We start from the raw sequence: 24,976 nt of genomic DNA, 5'->3' as shown, positions 1-24,976 counted from the left end.
TATTTGTATTTTATGCAGTATTTGTTATTGTATAGTTCAATGTTTGATGCATTGAAAATCAGCAAAATGGCAAAGAGACTCACTGTTAAACACATTCAAAAACTGAATGGTAACTGTACTGAATTATCTAGACTTACTTTTTTTTTTTTTTTGACAAAGTATCTAAAGCAGGATTTGAATCATTCATTGAATACCCTTACAAAGCGTTAGACATAAAAGGGTGCACTCATGGGATCCTTGCCAAAGGAAACAGGGGTTGTTAAGAAGTTGGATCTTATGTTTCAATTAGTATGCAAATGTCAGAACATAGAGAAAGTAAATAGCACTGTTATAACTAGTACTTCTGAGATTTGAAACCTTACCTTGGGTAATCTCTTTTCCTAATAACCTTTAGCAAAATGCCAAATTGTGTATTAGAAATCCATTGTATATTATAAAATAGCTAAGCAAATTTTGGTTGCCATTTTGTTTCAAGAAGGCAAACAGATTATAATTCCAATTTCATACACTTCAATATCTTCAATATGCCACATTTTGTAAAAATTGATTCATTGCTTTAAAAGTTACAGCAGACTAGAAAAGAATCACTATGCAGAAGGCCTAGTAGCCTGATGAATACAGAAAAAGTGAGGACTATGTCTCTGCCCAGCCCCAGAAAGATAAAGGATACCATACATGCCATCCTCAAATTCAAGAGCTGCCCGCTTGATGATACGTTCCCTTACATTATCTCCAGGTTTACCAGATTTGGTTTTTACATCCTCCTCTTTCCGGACTGATAGACGCTTTAAAATAAACAGAAATAAATTATTCATGGTTGAGGTATACCTTTTATTTTATCACTGCTGAAATACAGAATTTTACTGGAAAAAATTTAATTCTCTCCCATTACTACTATTAGACAAATCTATAATATAATAGAGAGGGTTATATTTTTTAAAGAATAACATGGGTGGTATTTGATGACAGAAATAATTTTTTAGAAAGTGAAAGAGGTCAGATTTGTTTGAAGAAGATATACTTGTTCTGCTCTGTTTTTTTGAAGCAAATAATCCTTCTGTTGCTGTCACACTGACTGCTACTACTATGATTCTTAAGACTTCTGAAACTGAATTCTCAGGTGCTCAAAGATTGAGCCAGAACAAAAAAAATGAAGAGACCTTGGGACTCTGTTTTTGCAGGGCTGTCAGAATATTTTTACCAGGTGTTGCTACTGCCAACTGCATATTTCCACTTGCTGAGTCTGGACTGGTTTTGCTACAAGTGCACCGCGGGAATCATAAAAATATCTAGAAACCAGCCAAGAAACTACTTCCATTATTAAATCTCCTTAACATAGACTCTGGTTTCTATTTGCAAATGTCCCACATCCTTTCTCCCTAGCTCCCTAACATTAGTATTAGATTACAAAATGTCTTTGTTTGACACACAGCTGAGGGTATCTCTGATTGCCCAGTATCTCCTACTGGATGTCGTCTATTCTGTTGCTGTTCCCGAGACAGCTGTGATTCTCGGTATCAGTTCTGGCCCAACTGAACATTCTTTATGCTCTTGGTAGCCTTAGAATACTTCCACTGCTCCTGGTACCTACTCCTTGCCATGATCTCATATCCACCAGCTGCCCAGAGACTGATGCTAATGGGAATGACATTCTGGACTTTATAAAGTGCAAAGCAATTCCAAGATAGACATTTCTGAATAATCAAACAGTAAGTCCAGCAGGGCTAAAAGCTTCTCTACCCTAGGACAGCCAGTCAAAACTATGCAATGTAAATTAAGACAGTTACAGAAGCCTGAAAACACAGCCCAGAGATGTCACGTATGTCACATAACTTGGTGATATATATTTGGTAAACACAAATCACTGTTGGACTGGACAATAACACAGACGATCATGTTCCCTTAGGATGGACACATGAGAAGCTCCTACTAAGATCCAAAGCAAGACTTTCCGTTCAGTTCTAATTCCTTATCATCTGGAATGGCCCCAGGGGCACATATCTCTGATAATCAGATTTATAACTGCTAACAAAGAAGCTAAGTCAATTACCTCAATTCTTTTCTCATATTTTTCTCCCTTTATAAGGCGATGTACATAGATCTTAGGAATATGGATGTCTTCTGGGGCAAATGATCCAATATCCACAATTTCTTCAACCTAGCAAAAAAAAAAAAAAAATTAAATACTGAGAACTTAATTCTTAAAAAAGTGAAGTAAATGCATTGCTAGCTCCAATTTAGATTATACATACAATGTAAATATGTGTGTGTGTGTGTGTGTGTGTGTGTGTGTGTGTGTGTGTGTATGCATGCACCTGGGTGGCTCAGTTGCTTAAGCATCCAACTCTTGATTTCGGCTCAGGTTGTGATCTGAAGGTTGTGAGATGGAGCCCAGCGTCCAGCTCTACACTAGGCAGGGAGTCTGCTTGGGATTCTCTCTCTTCTCTCCCTCTGCCCCTCCCTCCATGCACTCACTCTCTCTCTCTCTTGATCTACCTCCCTCCGTCTCAAATCAATGGATCTTTAAAAAAATAAAACACATACACACACACATACACACACACATAGATGTATCAAAGAGAGACAGAATATATTACACACACACACTTCTCAACCCACAAAAAAAGAAGAAATTCAGATACTTATGTCTGAACATAACATACAAAACACAAAGCTCCATAACTTAGTCTTTGCCTAAAAGAGTCTCAGTTATAAATTTGTCAAATGGTTTCTCAGTACAGCTGCTTGAACTTTCACAAATTGCAGCTCAAAACTTGAAAGCACATCCCTTAAACCCAGATTTTCAAAATTAATGGGAGATTTATCATATCAAAGACAAAAATCTGTACCAACATCTGCTTGGTCAATTGAAGAGCTTTTTAAATATAGATACAAATGCCATTTGTAACAGTTTTTAATTATTTCTGTTATTAGCTTCCTAGGATCGTGATAGAACTGCAATTGCTGAAATAATTTTACTTAAAGACAAATCTTAATTTCAATATGGAAATTCAAAAAGGAAATATTAATAACTAGAAATACTCAATGTAATTAGAATTAAAGTCATTCACAGAGCAAAAGGGCATTTTACAGCAGTATGAAAAGCTCCAAGCTAGTCTGCTATTTTATAATTCATTAAAAAAAGACAAAATAGTATTTTTATATCAATATAAAAAGAACCTCAGAATAACAATGATCAAGAAAAACTAAGGTTGGGGCGCCTGGGTGGCTCAGTGGGTTAAAGCCTTTGCCTTCGGCTCGGGTCATGGTCCCGGGGTCCTGGGGTCGGGCCCCACATCGGGCTCTCTGCTTGGCGGGGAGCCTGCTTCTGCCTGTCTCTCTGCCTACTTGTGATCTCTCTCTCTCTGTCGAATAAATTTTTTAAAAAAATCTTAAAAACAAAAAACAAAAACTAAGGTCAATATTGTTGCGGTCAAAGAATTACCTTTCTGGGGCCAAGAAAAAATATTATCTTGAAGACTGTTGGGTGCTCAGTTCAATATATGCCATATCCAAAGCAAAGAACTATTTGCTCAAATGAACTAACTTGTGCAAGCTGAGTTGTAGTAAACATGCCTCCTACACTAATAACCGAACTCTCTGGAAATTTTGAGGTCAAGTAGCACTTTTTATGCTATTATACCCTGTACACTCATACCACACTCCTCCTCCAATGAAATAATACCATGGGATACAAGAGTCATTTTGTTATTATGCACTGCTCCCAGACAGCTGGAAAAAAAAAAATAGAATGTGGTAGATAAAAGTTATCTTCAATGATAATTAGAAGGATTATAGCCAAAATAAAACAAAAATTCCAAGTAAGAGTCAATAAACATGTGGGCAACAAACTTGAAATAGTGGGTAGAGATGCATATCTGCATTTGTCTGAGAATCTAGCTCTAGAGGGAGGGCAAAGGATTCCCCACCACTGGGATCTCTATCCTCCCCCCAGGACCTCTGTGCTCTGGTATTTCCAACTCAAGGTGGTGACCAGGTAAAGAGCAGGTGAATATAGGAAATGCAGAGCCATGAGGCATTATCACTACTACTTCAAGGAGTTGGAACTTGCAGCCATTCAAGTTCATTCATATTTTTATACTTATTTAATTCAAGCCTTCAGAGAGGTCCAGACTTAAAAAAAAACTTGTTTATACATTAACCCATTATCCTGATGATATATATGAAGACTCATTATTCATGAAAATATTGGCCACAGCATTTGGTAAAATAATGTGCTGGAAACAACCCAAGTTATCCGCAATAGAGTAATGGTAAAATATATGTGATACATCCACATGAGGGACCAAGACCTTGCTTTCATCATACTTAACGACACATCATAATTTATTGTTTCATAAAAATGCAAGATTTTGTACAAGTAAATATTTACAGATATACCCTTTGGCACAATTATCTCTACACTTTCAAAAAACCGAAAGGAAACACAGAAATGCTAATAATTATTGCCTCTGGGTAACAGTACAAGTTATTTTTCTTTCACTTTACTTCTACAATGAAAACTTAGATTTTTTTTTTTAAGATGCAGCAGATAGTAAGTAAGGAGTTTCCCAAACTAAAAACTACATGAAGTGGAAGATATCATAAATTCCTTAATCAGTTACACATGTACCAAAAGGACATGTTAAAAAGCAAACAGGAACTCAAAGAAAAACTGTGGTTTCTAAACTCTAAAAGCACTTACACTGTTATGAAATGAATTAAGGAAACTCTTTTCCCTATGCTTTTAAAGGATAATGCGAATTATTCTCCTGATCCTGTTCCAAAAGTCCGGGCCCTCATATCTCTTGCTTCAATTACTACTACAGCGTCCTAATTGGTCTCCTTGCCTCTGCCCTTCAGCAAGGACAAGAAACGTAATGGAAAAGAAAAAAAGATAGTAATCCTTCTTACTTAGACCAGAAATGCTGATGGTAACCAATTGCTATTGTCTTCTGATTCCAAAAAAGGAAGTTTTGTCCCAAAACACCAAATTAAGACAGTTTCTTTTGGGCACTTGGGTGGCTCAGTCAGTTAAGCAGCTGCTTTCAGCTTGGATCATGATCCTGGAGTCCCAGGATAGAGCCTGGCATCAGGCTCCCTGCTCAGTGGGAAGTCTACCTCTCCCTCTGCTTCTCACCCTGCTCTCATCCTCTCTCTCAAATAAATAAATAAAATCTTAAAAAAAAAAAAAGACAGTTTTTGGGTTTTTTTTACCAAGGACAATGACATCATGACTTTCACAACAAATAAGGTGACAGAATGTGTCCTGACAAAAGAACTCTGACAAAAGTAAGAATCTGGTTAAACATTATCAGTTCTACACTTTGTCATTCTGATAGAAGTGATTTTCCTATTGTAGAAAACGCATGTGCAGCATTTGTCCAAACAACATCAACACTCAACAATATTGAAAACTTCCATACAAAAATCAAAGCTTTCTCAGAGTTGGTTAGCAGACTTAATAGCAAAGGAAGAAAATATTTGAAGTACAAACCAAAAGAAGGAAACATATGTTTTCAGACAACCTGTGAAAAGGGTTTCAAAAAACTGGAAAGGCAGAACTATCTTAATGCAAGCTACTGAAGGGACTGAAGCCTTCTCTACTGCTCTTGTGTGATTTGGAGAAAGAACCGTACAGAGGAATCAACATTGAGGGGGGAACAGTCTAGTGAGATCAGGCGATAACATAAGAGCTAAAGGAAACCTGAAAAGAAAAAGAGGAGTAAGATGAGCTTGTTAGGAACAAAGTAAAAATAAATGCTCATAGGAGCACTCACTAACCATGGTGCCTCCCAACATCAGAAATGGGCAAGACAGAAAATAAAGAACAAAGAAGCAGTCTCAGTGCAAAGCAATGAGCAGATTTACATATCCTCAGACAAGAGCAAGAGGCAGGACAGGTAGCTAAGAACACCCAAGAGTTCTCCCCGGCACGAAGCATAGTTCTTATGCAGCACCATCTGGTTCATCTAGAAACCCAGACACTTGAGGCTTCTCTAATTAGTACTTGTCTTCAGTCATTAGCAGGAAAATAGAGGCTAGGAAATGTTAATTATTATTGATTTGAGCTTCGTTTTAAAAGGTTGCTTTCTCTGCCCTGTACCCCTTTTAGTTTATCATTCTGAAAAGTTTTATTTTAAAGCTCAGACAAGAATAAGAATTCATCCTTGGGCGACAATGTTTTTTTTTCCTTGGCAAACATTATTTATATCTCAGGTAAGAGAACAGAGGAGCTGCAAGGCGGTGACTTTTTTTTTTTTTTTAAATCTCATTTTAGTGACAACCTGAATCTGTGATCACTACAAAAAAATGGGCCCAACCCTGCAAACCTCACTGTGATACAAAGTGAGGGCTGTCTGGGGAAGAAGGGGAAGAATCACACTGCAGGCTTTTTTCCTGAGTCATTTTAACTCTCAAAACAGGTTAGGATGAACATTCTTCTTTTGCTAAGAAATAAAAAAGCCAAAAACGACAAGCAATAATATCTACAATCATGAAAAATACTGACCCCAAATTAGGAAGAGCTGTGGAAGACCCGAAAAATGGAAGAGGGAAATATGAGCAGTAACAGAAAACATTACAAGTTAGAAGCCAGAGGTGCTCTGGATGGTAAGATGAGAAAATGTAGAGCAAAAGGAGGTCAGTAGCATGCAGGGTATTCTTCCTAAGAATCCAAAAAAGGAAAAAAAAAATTTTCCAAAGGAGCAAGAAGATGCATATTGTATTAAGCTTCCTGCTAAGGATGATATGATTACTACAAAAACATAAGTTACAACGGCATGGAAGCTAAAAGGGCCTGGAACAAATTATGTATGGTCTTAGATGTCCATACATAAAAGCACAAAGACTGAAAAGACGAGTTGCTATTAAGGAAATTTGGAACCTTAACAACACTGATAAATACGACTGCACAGTCATTACTGAAACTTCGTTGACTGGATCTCATGCCCATAGATATTCTACAATGTTCAGTGAAAACCAGCTGACAGAAGAACAAGCTATCTCAAGAAAAATATGCACGTGCCCAGAAAGCCACAGACCCAGTCATGAAACACAGTGAAGTATATTCAACGTAAGTTTAAGAGGAGAAAGAACATCTCAGTGATGGCCACATAATCCGTGCTCACCAAACTAAAGAAGCAGAGGACATATTTTTAATAGAATGTCAGCACTGCTCAGAAATAAGACAGTCATACCATGAGAAGTCTAATTATCTGAACATCTTCTGGTCATCATACTCCTCTGATAAATTCTATATTGCCTTCTGACAAGTTCTGTATTTCAGAAGGAAAATGTGAGAGAAATCCTGATTCTGGACTTTTAACCAATAAGGATAAAGTTGGTAAAGTAGAAATGATGGAAACTCTGAGAGAAAATGACTATGTGAAACTGGAATTTGTAAAAGACCAGGAACTGCATCCTGGACATACATAGAGATGTATCCTGGTCTTTGAAGAAAAGCAGATTTTTAAAAAGTTGAGAAAAAAAGAAGCTGGATCAAGTGGTCAGGAACCCTAAATGACAAACTTAAGAGACTTTTCCATTCTGACGAGAGTAAAACGGACCACCTTGATGATGAAGAGAACAGCACACAAAGAAGAGTGTAAGAGTTATAACATGGATGGCTATGTGGTTCTGCGTATCTCACAAGGGCTCCCACAAAAGAGAGACAAGCATGATCTAGGACAAATGGGAGTCACATGAAACCTTCAGAGGTGTGTCAAAAGGTATAAAACTGAAATGAGATGAGTCATAACCAAAAATGCTACAGGTAAGGAGAGAGTGGTCTCTGGGGTGGTTTTGCTGTTGCAGATGAAGAATTTAGAAATGGTAATCAGCATGCTTGAGACAGGACAGAAAAAAGTACAGCAGTTCGATTCCATTTTGCTCCTGACTCCCCCATCAGCGAGAAGGAAAGGGCAGTACTAATATGGCTAAGGAGGAACTGAATTCCAAGAAGAGATAGATTCTCTGAACTAATACTAGGCCCTAGACAAAATGATATCCCAGGATTCTTAAAGAGCCTGAAAATATGGTCACAGAATTACAGTCAAGTGAAAAATGGTAGCGGCGTTGAAAGACAGAGAGAAGGAAATAGACTCCTTTCTAAAATGGGGCTTGGTTCACAACAGTATTCTAAATGGGTTATTAAACAGAGAGCTTATAAGGTCATGAAACAGAGAATAGAATATTGGGAGGCACCAGGACAAGCCTCCCCTAGACCACACTTATGCAGAATGGACTGCATTAATCTGCAGATCAGGCTAGCACCTGGTAAGCCATCAGAAAAACTGTGTAATTTTCGCAAAGAACCTGACCAAGTTCCTCATGAATGCTGTACAGATTCAGCAGGGAAATTTGCCTTGGATACATTCACTTAAATTCGGTCAATACAGATTAAGCACCTACTAGATATAGCAATGAAGAAAACAGACAGGAAGTCTGCTATGATGTGCAGATAGGTGGGTAAGTACTTGAAGAAATCACAGAAGTACTTGATGGCTTGACAAATCCTTAGAAGTCTCTAATACTGTGCTTTTTAACCTAGGGGGAAATGTGTAGTTCTTTACAAATCCCATGAAAGCTACATCCAAAAGAATCTCCCAATCTATAAAATCCTTCATGAGATTTCAGGGGTTTGGTCCATAACAAAACCTCCCTATTCTTCAGCCTCAGCCAGACCCCAGATTAGAAAAGCCCACTCTGGTGGGTGAGATCTTTGGTCCTATCCTGTTAAACACCTTTATCAAGGCCTTAAATGAAGACAGAGAACACATTCTGAGTCCACTGTGGTTCAGAGGAAAGGGTCTGTGTGCAATGGGCAATTCTGAACAGATACATTTCCATCTCTGTCAGAGAAGACAATTTCAGGCTCATGACCTCCCAAGTAGTCAGCAAAAGTTTGAGTGACAAAAATAATATTCAAGGAGTCCAAATATCCTTTTAATGTTCCAAGATGAGTCTGCCCCTGGAACAAAGCAATATCTTTATACCATTGTTATAAAGGGTCAGTTTCTCCTCAAATGAGTTCTTTTGTGCAATTAAAAAGAGGTGCCAAGATAAAATTCTGTCTAGTTTTAATACAAAGAATAGTTGTACTTCACCTGATCTCATCATTAGTTTCCTTTATATGATATGTACTATCAACTACATAAGTACTTTCACTTTTACTTGACATCTTGTGCTCACTCATGTTTGCCATGACAGTATGATTTTTTTAGTCCAATTCCAGCTCCATTTTAAAGCCCTACCCTTGCTTTTTTTTCTTCTTATAGCCCTACTTTAAAATGATGTTGTTTTGTATATATTCCATGTCTTGTAAGCTACTTTACACCATCTCTGGAACAAAATGGGTAAAAATTAAACAGTGCATGTATCAGACTGGAGAATGATACACGGCCAGAAAAAAAGAGCTGACACTGATAAGATAAATATACTGCCATTTGAGGATCCCAGGGTGGCTCAGTCAGCTAAGCGTCTGCCTTTGCCTCAGGTCATGATCCTGGGGCTGAGCCCCACACTGGACTCCTTGCTCAGTCGGGAGCCTGCTTCTCCCTCTCCCTCAGCCTGCTGCTCCCCCTGCTTGTGCTCTCTCTGACAAATAAAATCTTAAGAAGAAAGAAAGGAAGGAAGGAAGGAAGGCAGGCAGGCAGGCTGGCTGGCTACCATCTGGTCTCTACTGGTTAGGAAAATAAAATGGGCGAATATTAACTGAATGAAATTCAACAGGAAACAAATATTGCAAAGTAATACCTAATAATTTTTTGAAGAGGAAATATAAAAGTGTTTGACTAAGCACCAGCACAAAGACTACATGTGACAGAAACATCCAAAAATGCCAGAAAAATCTTCCTTTCTCCCTTTGCTGTCCTGCCTCAGAATTCAGGATAAACACCTTAAACCTCATGTTCCTCATTACAAAACAAAAACTATCTTTCCACTCTACAATGCCTCATCTGAAATACAGATGAGAAGGAAAATGGATGAAGCCAGTTGAGCTCATTAAAAGAAAAGCCTGGGGTGCCTGAGTGGCACAGTTGGTTAAGCCTCTGCCTTCAGCTCGGGTCACGATCCCAGGGTCTTGGGATCGAGCCCCACATCAGGCTCCTTAATCAATGGGGAATCTGCCTCTCCCTCTGCTACTCTCTCCCCCCTCTCTCGCTTTCTCCGTGTCAAATAAATAAATAAAATCCTTAAAAAAAAAAAAAAAAGAAAGAAAGAAAGCTTCACCTAAAAATAGCTTAATTTACTAAAACTATGATTAGCCACAAAATTAACAGACCATATTCATCCAAAAAAAAAAAAAAAAAAGTGGGAATAATACTTACTTCATGGACTACCCCAATAGTTTTTGTAATAGAGAGACTGTATTTTAGAAACAAATTTTAAAGCGGGGCACCTGCCTGGTGCAGTCAGTTAAGTGTCTGACTCTTGGTTTCGGATTAGGTCATGATCTTGGGGTTGTGGGACTGGGTCCCACGTTGGGCCCCACGCTCAGTGCACAGTTTGCTTGAGATTCTCCCTCCCTCTCCCTTTGCCCCTCCCGCTCATGCTCTCTCTCCTCTCTCTAAAATGAGTTCATCTTTAAAAAAATAATAAAAACAAATTTGAAAGCCGTATAAGTATTATTTTCATTTCCACGTACTCTAATACCATATCCAAACAGTCTAGTCCATGCTGGGTTTTTGCTAGCATTTTTTGTTTTAATTTGACCAAAAAATGCCAATCTTCACTAAGTATGTGATTTAATAACATTCAGGCAATATTATAAATATCCACATTTTATTTGTCATATCTTTTTCTAAAAGGAAATTTTATTAGGGCTATAGCTAACCCAGAGAAGTAATTAAAAGGAACACATCCACCCAAAGAAATTAAAACACTTCTAACACGTTCATTCAAAGCACCAGTCTTATCTACAATACTAAGGGAAAAAATTACACCATTATCACATACCCCAAGGAAAACAGGGAGACATGATATAATTAAAAGAATTAAACTGGGAACATTTTTCACTGAAGAGAGTTATGGAGAAATAAATAGGAAGTGGAAGAAAGTCTGTGTTCAGTTTTTACAGCCAACAGAAAAGTGCCTATTAGTGATGTCAACTAAAACCTTGAAAGGTTGGTTACTCTTTTTAAAACTGTTTCCTTCCATTTGGGGCTGTTAATCATCCTTGGAGCTTTTTGCAATATAAGAACCCAGTATTTAACACATAAACTGCAAAACAGAATTGGGTTAAACTAGCATTCTGAAACACAGTTCATGAATGCTTAATCTAACAGAGATTGCAACTAGTGTTCACCTTGTGAATGACTCGATAATTTAAATTTAAAATCCTTCACCATGTGGGAGAGAACAAGAGCTTTCTTTTTTCATTTCACCTTTTAAATGTTCTCTATATGTTTTTATTCTATAAAGCAGTAAGCAAAGTGGCATCCTATTTATTTCATTAAGAACATTAAAATGCCGGGGTGCCTGGGTGGCTCAGTGGTTTAAAGCCTCTGCTTTCGGCGCAGGTCATGATCCTGGGGTCCTGGGATCGAGCCCCGCATCGGGTTCTCTGCTCAGCAGGGAGCCTGCTTCCCCACTTCTCTCTGCCTGCCTCTCTGCCTACTTGTGATCTCTGTCATATAAATAAATAAAATCTTTAAAAAAAAAAAAGAACATTAAAATGCCATGTTTCTTTTTCCCTGATTTAGTATAAGAAAGGTAGACATAAGAGTCGCCTAGGTCGGGCGCCTGGGTGGCTCAGATGGTTGAGCATCTGCCTTCAGCTTGGGTCCTGATCCCAGGAATCGAGTCCCACATCGGGCTCCCTGCTCAGTGGGGAGCCTGCTTCTCACTCTGCCTCTCTCTCTCATGAATAAATAAATAAAATCTTTTTTTTTTTTTAAAGAGGTGCCTGGGTGGCTCAGTTATGAGCCCGCAGCTGAACCTTCAGCTCAAGTCATGATCTCAGGGTCCTGGGACAGAGACCCACATCGGGCTCCCTGCTTGGCAGAGAGTCTGCTCCTTTGTCTCCCTCTGCTGCTCCCTCTGCTTGTTTTCTCCCTTGTTCTTGCCCTCCCTCTAATAAATAAATAAAATCTTAAAAAAAAAAAGTAGACAAAATATGCAAGAATAAATAAAATTCAAGACAACATACCCTTCCCACCCTCAGAGTAGAATTCCTGAAACTAGATCTTTAAGTCCTAAGGAAATTCAAACATATTTATCACCTTCTCAGCCATGATGTTAACAGTAAGAACAAGCAAATGGCCATTCCCTCCATACAAACAGCAGGTACACAGAGTCGATTTTACAGCTGGCATCACTTTGTTCCTTCTTTAGCCTTTAGTTATCATTAGGGAAAGCAGAGCCAGTCCTGCCTCTGAGGCCATCGTTCATAGCAATCACTGAAAACCCTATGGTGAATAAAGCTGATGAACTCCCAAAACTAAAATGTCCTTTTGGCATATATAGCTCATCTCTGAAACTCAATGCTGTATTTGAAAAGTTAAGAATGATAATTAAAAGAAGCACCCTGATCTTTTAGACAGAATTTCCCCCGGTAAAGATAAGTGGCTACGGTTGATGGTAAACAGTAATTTGTTGATGCCAATACTTTGTAAGAGAGTGATTCTGTCCATATGATTCTAATGGCATCTATTTTATCCACTTCTCCTATACTTAAAAAATAAGGAGACGACAGAGTATGATTGAGTACTGGATTTGGGGTAAGAAGATGAAGATTCTGGTTTTAACTCTAATGTCATCTAGCACTGTGTTCTTACGTGAACCACTTAAAGTCATTTCATCTCTAAAATGTGTAAGTTGAGTTTTTTCTTTTTTAATTTAATTTTATTCTTTCAGTGTTCCAAGATTCATTGTTCATGTACCACATCCTGTGCTCCATGTAATACGTGCCCTCCGTAATACCCACCACCAGGCTCACCCATCCCACCACCTCCCTCGCCTCCAAAACCCTCAGTTTGTTTCTCAGAATCCACAGTCTCTCATGGTTTGTCTCCCCCTCCGAATTACCCCAATTCACTTTTCCTTTCCTCCTCCTAATGTCCTCCGTGTTATTCCTTATGCTCCGCAAGTAAGTGAAACCGTATGATAATTGACTCTCTCTGCTTGACTTATTTCACTCAGCACAATCTCCTCCAGTCCCATACATGTTGATACAAAAGTTGGGCACTCCTCCTTTCTGATGGAGGAGTAATATTCCATTGTATATATGGACCATATCTTCTTTATCCATTCGTCTGTTGAAGGGCATCTTGGCTCTTTCCACAGTTTGGCGACTGCGGCCATTGCTAATGAACATTGGGGTACAGATGGCCCTTCTTTTCACTCCATCTGTATCTTTAGGGTAAATACCCAGTAGTGCAATTGCAGGGTCACAGAAAGTTGAGTTTTAAATGATGCCTAATATTCTTTCCAGTCCTTACATGCTGTAAGTCTATATTAGTTCTCAGATGTGCTATAAAAAGACCTTAAAGTATGCAAATTAATGTATCTTTTTCATTACTCCAGGTTGTTGAACACTAAATCATTCCCCTCTTACTGGATGTACTTTGTTAAATGCAACACATGATTTTAACTCTCCACCACCTAGTTACCTTCAATGTTCCTCTGGACTTTCATGTTTGCTATGCCAATGCTCACCTGGGTAAACAGGCAGTTGCATTTACAAGGCCAGTTTATTTGCCACCAGAGGATAACCCTCTACATATCTAGTTAACTACCATTGTTTTTGTTCTACTTTAACTGCTAAGAAAAGCCTACTGAATGAGACACACTATCTATTCCAGCCAGCATTAAAAGGCACACCTTGAGATAAAATGATCCCAAGGAAGTCAGAGGAAGCTAGTCGGAGTAATAAGGAAAGGAATTACAGAACAGCTGGCAGCAGATTATCAAGTCTCTCAATTCACGGCCTGACAAAGGCCTCAAATATAAAGCTGTCAGGAAGAACCACTGAGGATAAGGCATTTTTGCTTCCTTAGACCACAGCAGGATAATGATGCCAATCAAGTAGAATGGGCAGAACATTTCTAAGCCTGCAAAGCAATGCTTATATTTTAAAATCGCTGGCTCAGTGACTCTAACCTCATTTAATGAGCATCTATTATGTGCCAGGCATTGGGCCAGATGTTGAGGATACAAGGATGAGTAGGACAAGGTCCCACAAGGTGTTCCTCGTCAAACGGAGGAGAGAGGTAAACAGCAAATCCCAGTACGCCTGGTGATAAATGCTGTCACGGAGGGAAAGCTCCACCAGGAAGGCAGAAATGAACCACAGAAAGAAGGGTGGGGAGGGCATGTCAGGCAGAAGAAATGCAAGAGCAAAGTCCTGGGGTCAGGAAAGACTGTGCTGTGGGGGGAATGTGAAGAGACAGCATGCGGGAACAGGAGCAGCAGAAAGAAGCCTGAAAATTTGATTTTATGAAATGAAAAGCCTAATTTTGGAAAAGCTATCAGAAATGCGAACAGCTATCCTAAACAAAAAAGAAATGTGATTTCATTCATATTTCAAAAAACTTACAAGAGAGTTCACCTGAACTTAATATACTGCTAGGGCAGTTTCTTTTGATTACTGTGGCTTCTCTCCAGAAAAGAAATTTTTAACAACTTGGCAATTACATCCTCTCACTTTTATTAATTTTTGGTTGTGCACCTGGATTTTCTAGGGGCCTAGTGAAAGGCCACTGGGAAATCTGGATATAGTCTAATTTTAGAAGGCTGCCATATGCTATGTGCTAAAATTATAATAATGATACATCCTGAAATGTGTTTATAAGAAATATAACCAGTAACACAAAAGGGGTCAATGAGTAATGCTTATCACTTTTCCTCTCACACATGTCTTACTTAAATCATTTATGTAAGCCATGACTTTAAAATGTCTTCTTTTTAAAGCTATACTCTTGAACAAGAAATATTTGGAGAGTAACTCCTTAAAAAAAAAAAAGCAGCTAATTTTTAAAATGAAACAATCTTGCATAAGCCCTAATTATCACTTCAGTATTTGTAGATGAGATCTATATTTGAAGTGGAAAAAATAACATTTTTTGACAAGGTCTCTGGAAGGAGTGAGGAAAGCCACTATTATTTTAATAGGAGTGACTTTAAAATCACACGCTAAATTCTTAACACCAACATGGAATAAATCAATAAGTAGGTCAAAACTTGTTAGGTAAACTAAAGGAGAAAGTAAAATTAGTAAAAGGAATCTTTGTCCTTTTTTGCAATAAGACAGTTTTGTGGGAGAGTATCCCCTTGATTTACACCAGTCATACCGTGCCTTACTACTCAATAACCTTTAGGAGAGAATATCACAGGTAAAGATTCCAAAACCATTGTATTATGTTAGAAATTCCCTCTGGCCTTTTCCTGCCCTTCCTTTCTCAACAGAATCTATGTCCTCATTTGCAGTGAGATGATTTTGTGGGAAATCATGACCATAAGTTTTAGAGAGCTGTCTCGAAACTGTGTATCAACAGAGCACCTGACTCACACCTTATTTTAGGAATGGGTTCGTTCTGCGGGTATAGCTGCCAGTCCCAGTTATGCCTCTCTGAGAGCCTTAGCCACTTTACTTCCATAACTAAGTTGCTGCTATGGGTTCAAGATGCTCTTCCTTTTCTAGTTTACTAGCCAGAGCCAATCCAGTTCTTTCCCAGGGTGGAGCAGGTAGGAAGATACCCCCAGGAAGCTGGGTTCAAACCCGCAGAGCCTCGCTTCAGATCACACATCAACCACAATCCTGTACTTCCCCTTCTTCCCTCATACAATTCTTCATCTAAGTGGGAGACTCTAGAACCTGGGAATGAAATACTAGAGACATTCCCACTAAAAGAAGGACAGTGGGGCGCCTGGGTGACTCAGTGGGTTAAGTCTCTGCCTTAGGCTCAGGTCATGGTCTCAGGGTCCTGGGATCAAGCCCCGCTCTGCCCAGCAGGGAGACTGCTTCCCACCCCACCCCCTCCTCCCTGCCTGCTCTGCCTATCTGTGATCTGTCAAATAAATAAATAAAATCTTTTTTTAAAAAAGACAGTAATACCTATAACACATAAAATCACAAAAGAAAAATAAATAGCCAACAAATATTCAACTTCCCTTCTCATCAAAGATAAATAAATTAAAACCATAGGACAGCATTTTTCACACAGCAAGTCATCAAAATAATTTTAAGTATAATATCCATGTTGTCAAGAATGGTTCAAAAGTGACACTTTAATATATCACTACAGGATAACTGAAATTACCTTCCTAGAGAATAATTTAGCAGTATTTATCCAAAGTTTGTAAAATGTTGATGCATGCACCCCAAAAAATCCACTTCTAGGAATTTTGTTAAAGAAAATAATCAGACATGCACAGAAACAAGAATACACTAAAGCACTGTCAGTAATAGGGAAAGATGGAAAACAACATCCAGCCTCGTCTAACAAGTCCAACAACAGAGATTTGGTAATATAAGTCTGAGTATTAGTTATTGAAATAGCCTTTTTTGAGAGAGTATTTAATAACATGCAAAAACATTCTTAATGTTTTATGTAGTGAAATATATATATATATATATATATATATAAAATATGGTCATAATTTTATAATATATAGAAACAGGAATTAAAGAAATCAAGCCAAGAGATAATCAATTCCATTGTCCCTTCAAAGCCCTTGGTTCCACATAAGAAGTATCTCCACACCCCATTTTGGCCCATCCCCACCCAAATATCCTTAGATCTGTGAGCCAAGAGGGAGAGTATCAAGTGCCTGGGGTTCTAGCCCCCTTTCACAACACACCACTGTAAATATCTGCAGAAACAAGGCCAAGAAATAGAAAGGGGTCCTGTGGGGTTAGAGGCACAAACCCACAGTCTACAACAGGCAGGATCCCACAGCAATTGCTACCTTTACCATTAAATTTAGCACACATTGCTCTAAATACAACTTCTAATTTCTAGGTGAGTCCTATCTCATCAGCTAGATTCTGAGACTAAAATAATTTTTGTGTCATACAGAGCAGATCCCTCTCATCTGTGAACTTAACAGTCATGTTTTTACTATATTCCCAAACAACTCCAATTTGTTGTTCTGGTAAGCTACAAACTTGACTCAACATGCACCTGGAATGGATTTCTAGCCGACTGTCCACATCCCATATTTAAGTGAAGTGTTGTTTTTATCTCTATGTGGTCACATGTGCAGTAACCTCTTCAAAGAATAAAACTTTTATTTCCTTGTAAAAGTCTGCACACAATACCTGGAAAGTGGTACTTGGATATTGGGGGAAAAAATAAAAGAAACCAAATACCAAATTCGACTATGGCTCAGATTAAGAGCATGAAACAAACCCACAATACAATCTATAGGGAAACAAACAAAAAAAACAAGGAATTTATTAATCTTTCAGGAAGGGTTACAAGCAGCAGAGTGGGTTAGTACCAAGCAGTGCAGTTGCTGAATTATACGTTAAGAGCATGTTTAGTTTTGCTAGAAAATGCCAAATTGTCTTTGAAAGCAGTTTTACATTTTGCACTCTTACCAGCAATGAAGGAACATTCTCATATTTCCATTTTCTCTAGAATTTGGTGTTGTCAGTGTTTTGGATTTTAGCCACTCTAATTCTATCTCATTGTTTGAATTTGAAATTCTCTAAAGACATATGATGTTGCTTATTTGTCATATGTATACTGTCTTTGGTGAGGTGTTTATATAGATCTTTGGCCATGGATTGTTTTCGATGTTGTATCTAAAAAGACACTGCCAAACCCAAGGTCACCTAGGTATTCTCTTAGTTATATTCAAGGAGTTTTATAATTTTGCATTTTATATTTAGGCCTGTGCTCCACTTTGAGTTAATTTTTGTCAGTTATTTTAATAAAGAGAATTTAAATAAGAAAATGGAGGCAAAAAGGCAAAAAAGCACGGAGGTGACACCAATTTAATAAGTCCAAGAGGGAACAAAAGCAGTGACTAGAACTGGTGCTTGGGAAAGGGGCTTCACAGAGCCGGGGTCCGAAGAGCTAAAAGATGGCATGAGCAGCTAGTGCTGGTATCTCTAGAAGTCAAGACGAGGTGAGTACTGGGAATATGGGGGGAAATAACAGGAACAAAAACCAACTGCCACTGCACACTCACTGAGGATTGTTATGTCTTCATAAAGAATTGGTCCCTTTGTCATCATGGAATGTCTCTCTATTCCTGATAATCTCCCTAGCTCTGAAGTCTGCTTGTCCAAGGGGAATACAGCTACTCCACGGTTATTATGACTGATTAGTGTTAGCATGGAATTTCTTTCTCTACCCCTTTAATTTTAATCTATCTGTCTTTATATTAAAAGTGAGTTTTCCTCTTCAAACAGTGTTGTTTGCCTTTAGTATGCTTTAAAATTTTTGTTGAAAGCCAGACACGATGTACTGGGTAAAGGAACCTGAGGTAAACAGGCCCTTACGGTGAGCCAGCGTTCAGTTGTACTTACTGTTTGCTGTTGCTGTAGGTGTGAGAGGCTAAATTTTTCTGTGATGTCCTTGTTTTTTTGTGTCCTCTGTTGTCTTTGGATTTCCCTAGAGACTGCTTCTTAAATAAGGTCCAAGGTAGGAAGATCTTTCCATTGTTTTTCCCTATCATGATATAGGAACTCTACTGTGTGGTGGCTACTGTGAAGGTGGGGAAACCAGGGAAGCATCCATAGTTTTGTGACCAGGTGTGTCTTCTAGTGAGACTTTGCCCCCCACTAGTGTGACCTTCACCAGTGCCTCTCAGTTTTGTGGTTCCTCTCTCCTTAAGAGAGACAGGAAGATGAAAGGGGAGCAGGGTTGGTCATTCCCCTTCCCATACCTGGAAGGCTAGAGAGAACTGGAGTTGGGTATTTCCTTTTCCCCAGGTCAGTTACACTCTGGTGAAAATGCTCCTCTTGAAGGCAGGCCTTGTCAAGAAGAAGATAATGAGAATACTCTAGGTCTATTTCAAAATGGCTACTTCCCCCTCCTCCTGCCAGAAGCATAAGATTTTTCTCCAATGTTTATTTCGAGAATCTGCTAGGGATCCTGGAGGTAAAACCCAGGCAAGTATGCCCCTGCCCCACCCAAGATGCGGCCACCTCAAAGTTTTTAACTCTCAAGCTTGTCCACACTGAGCCTCCAGCAATTCGTCAGTTGGTTTAGGGTTTCCCACCCGAGTGTTGGTTCCCACAGAGATTTCTGCTCCTGGGTTTCTCCTCCAGTATGCTATGATTCTCTGTATCGGCCTGTTTGTCCCCATTTTGGAGGCAATGGTTTTCCTTGCAACCTCAATTCCCTGATGAATCTATAAGAAACACTGTTGATTTTCAGTTTGTTCAGTTTTTTTCTTATTGTGATGACAGGCTTGGTGACTTCCAGGCTCCTCAGATGCCGGCCCAGAAACCGGAAGTGCTACAGTAGTGCCCCCTTATCCATGAGGGATGTGTTTTAAAACCCCAGTGGATGCATGAACTAAAGACAATACCAAACCCTATATATATTTTTTTCTATAAATGCTTACCATGATAAAGTTTAATTTATAAATTAGGCATAGTAGGAGATTAGTAACAACTAATAATCAAATAGAACTATAATACTATGCTGTAATAAATGTTACGTGAATGTGGTCTCTCTCTCTCAAAATATTGTACTATAGTCACCCTTCTTCTTTTGAAGATATGAGACAATAAAATGCCTGCATGATAACATGAAGTGAGGTGAATGATGTAGGCATTCTGATGTAGCACTAGGCTACTACTGACCGTCAGAAGGTGGGTCATCTGCTTCTGGATGGCAACGAACCGCAGCTAACCGAAACTGTGCAAAGTGAAGCTATGGATGGGGAGGGGGACTGTGCAGTTTTTAAGTAAATAATCACTGCCAGTAGTTATTATATAGAATCCTAAAATTTCTTAGAATCGGACCACAGCATAACACTAATCCATCTCATTTTTATTGGAGGAAAACCATTCTAGCTCCCCAAATGTGAAGGCTCTCATTTTATAGCTATTAGGGGACCATCTTATTTTAAAAGTTTTAAGAGGTTAATATACTGAATGATTTCTAATTTTGTGTTTATGGAAGCATTCACTTTGTCCTGCAGCTATACTTAGTTGACTAAAAAATTCAATTCACTAAAGATCTATGATCTTGCCAGTAAGGAGGTAGTAAATTAAAGTAAAATGTTAACACTGCAAAGTATAAAACAAAATGCACCTTAAAATACATCTTGTACCCTTTAGTTTTGCTTAAGCATATAAGCTTTGGAGGCAGAAAGAAATGTGTTTGGATAAAATTTTTCCCTATCCTCATTTCTCTCCTCTGTAAAGTAAGGATAATAAAACTTAACTCAATGAATAATTATAACGGATGACGTAAAGTGCTCTGCACTTAAGGGCATGGCATATAGAGTACTTGTTGCCTCTGTTGTTATTTTTATTATTACAAGTCTGTAACTCCTTCACCTGCTATTGTCAGTGCTGGAAATATTTCAGGGACAGAGTCTACTGCACTCTGTGTAGGGCATACCTTAGCTGTATTCATTCTACTTAGACCATTCTATGGCCCCTTCTACTTCCTAGGAATGAATTTCATGAAGAAAAGTTTTCCATTCTATTATTTTCCTACATTTTTATAAAACCTAGTTCTCATCAATCTGCATATAAAATGCTACTTTGTATTTTAAAAAATATGAACCAACAAAGAAGAAAAATAAACAAAAACTTCTTGGATTCAAACATAATGCCAAAAGTACTGGGGGGAAAGTTAATAATAACTCAGTGGCTAAAAAACTTTTTGTAGCAGGAATGGATTTATAGAACTGCTTTTAAAATTCTATTTAATGCTTCCTTTATTTCTAAAGGTCTAATTCCACTTCTGAGATGCCAATTCTCAAAATGAATGAGGAGTAAATTCCTCAAACTGAGAGAAATTTAAATTATACCAAAACTTTCAAATTCAATAGCCTTAATCCCGTAGCTTTTAATAGTCAACCTGTATTTTTCTGAGTTTGGTAACAATGAATTTCTCTTCCCCGAGTTTTGTCTATGCCAGCAAAGCTTTTCCAAAATTTAAAATGAAATTTGAAACTGAAAAGAACTTTTTCACAATACAAGGCAAAACCTGTATCCTTTCCCCCCAATTATTAAGGAAACTAAAATAGCTTCTTTAAATGAATAACCCAGCTCCTTTTCACAGAAAGCATGAAAAAGACACCAGAGTTCTTCATATTCCTGTTTAAATTCCTTCCCATAGGATTTGGATTTAAAATTCTCTTCAAAGCAATTAAATGCAGACTTAGTTATTTAGTGACAGAAACTATGTCCTAATGTTAAACTTCAGAAACTGAATGGAAGAATTGACCTACATTCTTGGACCTGAGTGGTCTTGGTTTTGTCATGGAATGAACCACAGAGTAGAAAACCATTACTTTCTAGCAGTTAAGTTATTCTAATAACTTGTTTTCTAATCTTTCATTATTTTTCCCAAATTAAGCAACTGTTTCAAACCTTTCCCCCTAAAAACAAACAAAATAAGACATAGTTTTTTCTCATGAGTTTGTAAAAATTCAATAAGGCAAAGCTTTCGTAAGGAAGCAGTGAAAACACACCTGCAGTCTTACTTATTTCTACGTAACCGTGTGCTCCATCCTAAGGAATATGGGAAATATCTATTTTTGAACACCTAGTCCCTCTGGTGTTTGCAGGCAGTGGTGTGCCCATGGTTGAACATAAATCATCCATGAATATCTGAGTCCCTCCTTATTCATTTTGTTTCTCCTGCTTCCAAAAGAATAATAAATGTTACTTTCATTCAAAAGAAATCAAGCTGGATAGTCAGCACAAGCCAATTTGCTCAGGGAACAAACTTTAGTTTTCAACCCAAACCAAAATATTTGAAATCTACAGACTAAAGTACAAAAAGAGATAAGTAGGTCATTAACTAATGCTTCATTTAAAACCTGACAGCTAAGACAGGTCATCAATTTTTGAGCATATGCAACTTATGCTATTGACAGATTTATAAGAACCTTCCTTTCTTCAAGGTGTCCATGATGTTCCCCTTAAAAGTCATCACAGTTTTTGAATGAAAAGATCAACCTATTCAGGTTGATTTTAATGAGCCTTAAATAATAGGTAATTTAATGACAATTAAAGTTAACAATATATTTGAAGCACAATCTAGGTTAGTTTTTTGATAACCAGGTTAAGATTTTAGAAATTGGGGATCTACGGAATTTTCATTCCCTTGATCTCAAGAAATTTGGAAGACATGGCAAGGATAAGGAGGGTGAGCCTTGCCAGCTGCCACCCACTGCACAGAGTTCCAAAGTCATCCTCACTGGGTCAATGAGAACACTGGCAGTCATCCGAGGCTTACTGACTAAAGCAGCAGGAGGGATCAAGGTGAGCACACAGCACTTGAGAGGTTTAGAAAATATATTCAAATGCCCTTTCCTACTGTTCCCCATGAAATGGGCAGATAGGAAACACTATAAAGAAGCTCAAATTCTAAAGTAATCTATCCCAAGTCACAATGCTAGTGAAAAAGATACAATTCTGAATCTCAGATTCTGTTCATAAAAAGAAAAAACAAAAACAAAGAGACCCTGAGACTCTGAGACTGAGATTCCTAAGGGCTTAGTCCCAGGACTTCTTTCCCTAAGTGGTCTTTCCCATTCCACGACTAATTATCAAATACATGTAGATCATTCCCAATAGCATAACCCCTTCCAGACCTCTTCACTGAGCACTGTACATATGTGTCCAGGGACACCTGTAAAATTACCACCTGAATGCCTAAAAAAGCCAACTCACCCCTAGCAGAACCCTTGTTTCCCCTTTTGCCAGGTTTCCTATCTCAGGAAGTGGCACACCATTGCTCAAGTCAGGTCGAAATTATTTTAATCTCTGCCTTTCCTCTACCCAGCACCCCATATCCAGTGAGTCAGCAAGCCTGATGGATTGCTCTCCCATAACAATGTCTACCTCGATTCCGTCTCCCTTTCTCACCTATACTCCACCATCACCTCTTGCCTGGACAGTGCAGTCATCTCCTCACCAGTCACCCTGCCTCCCTTCGTGCCATCATAAAACCCATTCCACACACAGGACCCACGCCACAACTATGACCCTGTCATTTGTGAAGTCCCACCTCTTGTAAAATCCCACATACCTACCTACCTACATTTTTAATTTTACAATTCTTATTGATAAGCATCTCAAAAATAAAGCCTTGGTAGTCGTCATAGCCTGCCAATGGCAGATGGAGCTTGGAAAGTCAAGACTTCAACCAAGTCTTCCAAGAGTCTTTTTCTTTAGACCATTCAACTTCCTAGTGATCTAGTCCTAGGAACCTACCCACATCTCAGTTTTCTCATTTGTAATGTTGTAACAAAACCGCCTCTCCTCCTATGTCATCTGGTGATAAGAGGATCAAATGAGTGAATATATGTGAAAATGCTTTGAAAAACATACAGCATGACACAAACAGTAAGTGATATAAAAGATATGCTCTTGCAGAAATGCCGCCTAGGTCTGGAGTTTTCTGAGGTTCTGTTTACAGGAAAGAGGAGTTAAGTAAATCCATCTAACATAACTGACTTTTGCCTCTTGTCACCAGAATACATGTAGGCTGGTTCCAGCCTTCTCTATCACTTCCGAGGACCAGTGCTGTACAAGAAAGCACAGGGCTGCCCTGGTTTAGTCCCTAATTTCCCAACTTACCTTACCAACAAGTAAGAAATAACCAGACAAATCCTAAGTGTGTTTCTGACTAAAAAGAAAACAGAAAGCTAAAAGCCATAGTTCGAAAGGCTGAGAAAATAGGCCTCACCATGCCCAAAGTCTCTCTACTTCTCTTCGTCCCTCTCTCCGGGAAGCAGAGGGTACAGCTCCAGAGAAGATGAAAGCCCACGGCTGTAGGGTCCCCCCCAATGCCAGGAACCCAGGATGACTCCAACTCCAGCCAGACAGTGGGAGCTGCAGCTGCATGGCTCCGGCTGGAGAAGTCCTGAGGTACCGACATTCACCTGGCTGTGCACTACAGACACAAGAAACTAGCCCCCAGGAATAAGACAAGTCAAATAGGCAGGAAAAGGCAAGATGCTTCTAATAGAATCAGTCCGTTGATTCATGATAATATGAAAGTCAGATTTATGGACAAAGGCACTGAGATTTCAAAGAAATTGTAACAACTGTGGACAGATACACAAGTTGCTGTATCTGATATTCCTTTCATTATGGTTGCCCCCAAGAAAGACCTGCCAAATTGCACATTCATTTCACTACCACACAAATTCTTTTTTTTTTTTTTTTTTTATATTTTATTTATTTGACAGAGAGAAATCACAACTAGGCAAAGAGACAGGCAGAGAGAGAGGAGGAAGCAGGCTCCCTGCGGAGCAGAGAGCCTGATGCGGGGCTCGATCCCAGGACCCTGAGATCGTGACCTGAGCCGAAGGCAGAGACTTTAATCCACTGAGCCACCCAGGTGCCCCCACACAAATTCTTATTATTCAATTTAATTTTCCATTGATTTTTTTTTTTTGCAGTTATTAGTCTATTTCAGTTCTACTTGAACCTGTTGGGTCTTTTTTTTTTTTTTTAAAGATTTTATTTATTCATTTGACAGACAGAGATCACAAGTAGGCAGAGAGGCAGGCAGAGAGAGGAGGGAACAGGCTCCCTACCAAGCAGAGAGCACAATGCGGGGCCCGATCCCAGAACCCTGGGATCACGACCCGTGCTGAAGGCAGTGGCCCAACCCACTGAGCCACTTAGGTGCCCCAAACCTGTTGGGTCTTTTAAGAAATAATACTGATGGGGCGCCTGGGTGGCTCAGTGGGTTAATGCCTCTGCCTTCGGCTCAGGTCATGATCTCGGGGTCCTGGGATCGAGCCCCGCATCAGGCTCTCTGCTCAGCAGGGAGCCTGCTTCCTCCTCTCTCTCTCTGCCTGCCTCTCTGCCTACTTG

At 38.9% G+C, this 24,976-nt stretch overlaps 1 protein-coding gene across 3 annotated transcripts in view; it reads right to left on the bottom strand.

The window, feature by feature from the left end:
* OXCT1 (3-oxoacid CoA-transferase 1) overlaps nt 1-24,976 on the bottom strand; it is a gene marked incomplete at its 3' end in the record, with an annotated part of 125,471 nt that overhangs the window by 63,580 nt on the left and 36,915 nt on the right. For all 3 annotated transcript variants that reach the window (XM_080803960.1, XM_080803959.1, XM_080803961.1), the window contains exons 8-9: nt 2,051-2,158; nt 671-785 (exon numbers count right to left, since the gene is read on the bottom strand). In XM_080803960.1, the coding sequence (XP_080660086.1) occupies nt 671-785; nt 2,051-2,158 (223 nt within the window). The remainder of the gene's footprint in view (nt 1-670; nt 786-2,050; nt 2,159-24,976) is intronic.

This window comes from Martes martes (assembly GCF_963455335.1).
Source record: "Martes martes genome assembly, chromosome: 5".
NCBI classification, from domain to species: Eukaryota; Metazoa; Chordata; class Mammalia; order Carnivora; family Mustelidae; genus Martes; species Martes martes.
The sequence above is the reverse complement of the archived record's forward strand: the minus strand, read 5'-3'. Positions and strand labels throughout refer to the sequence as shown.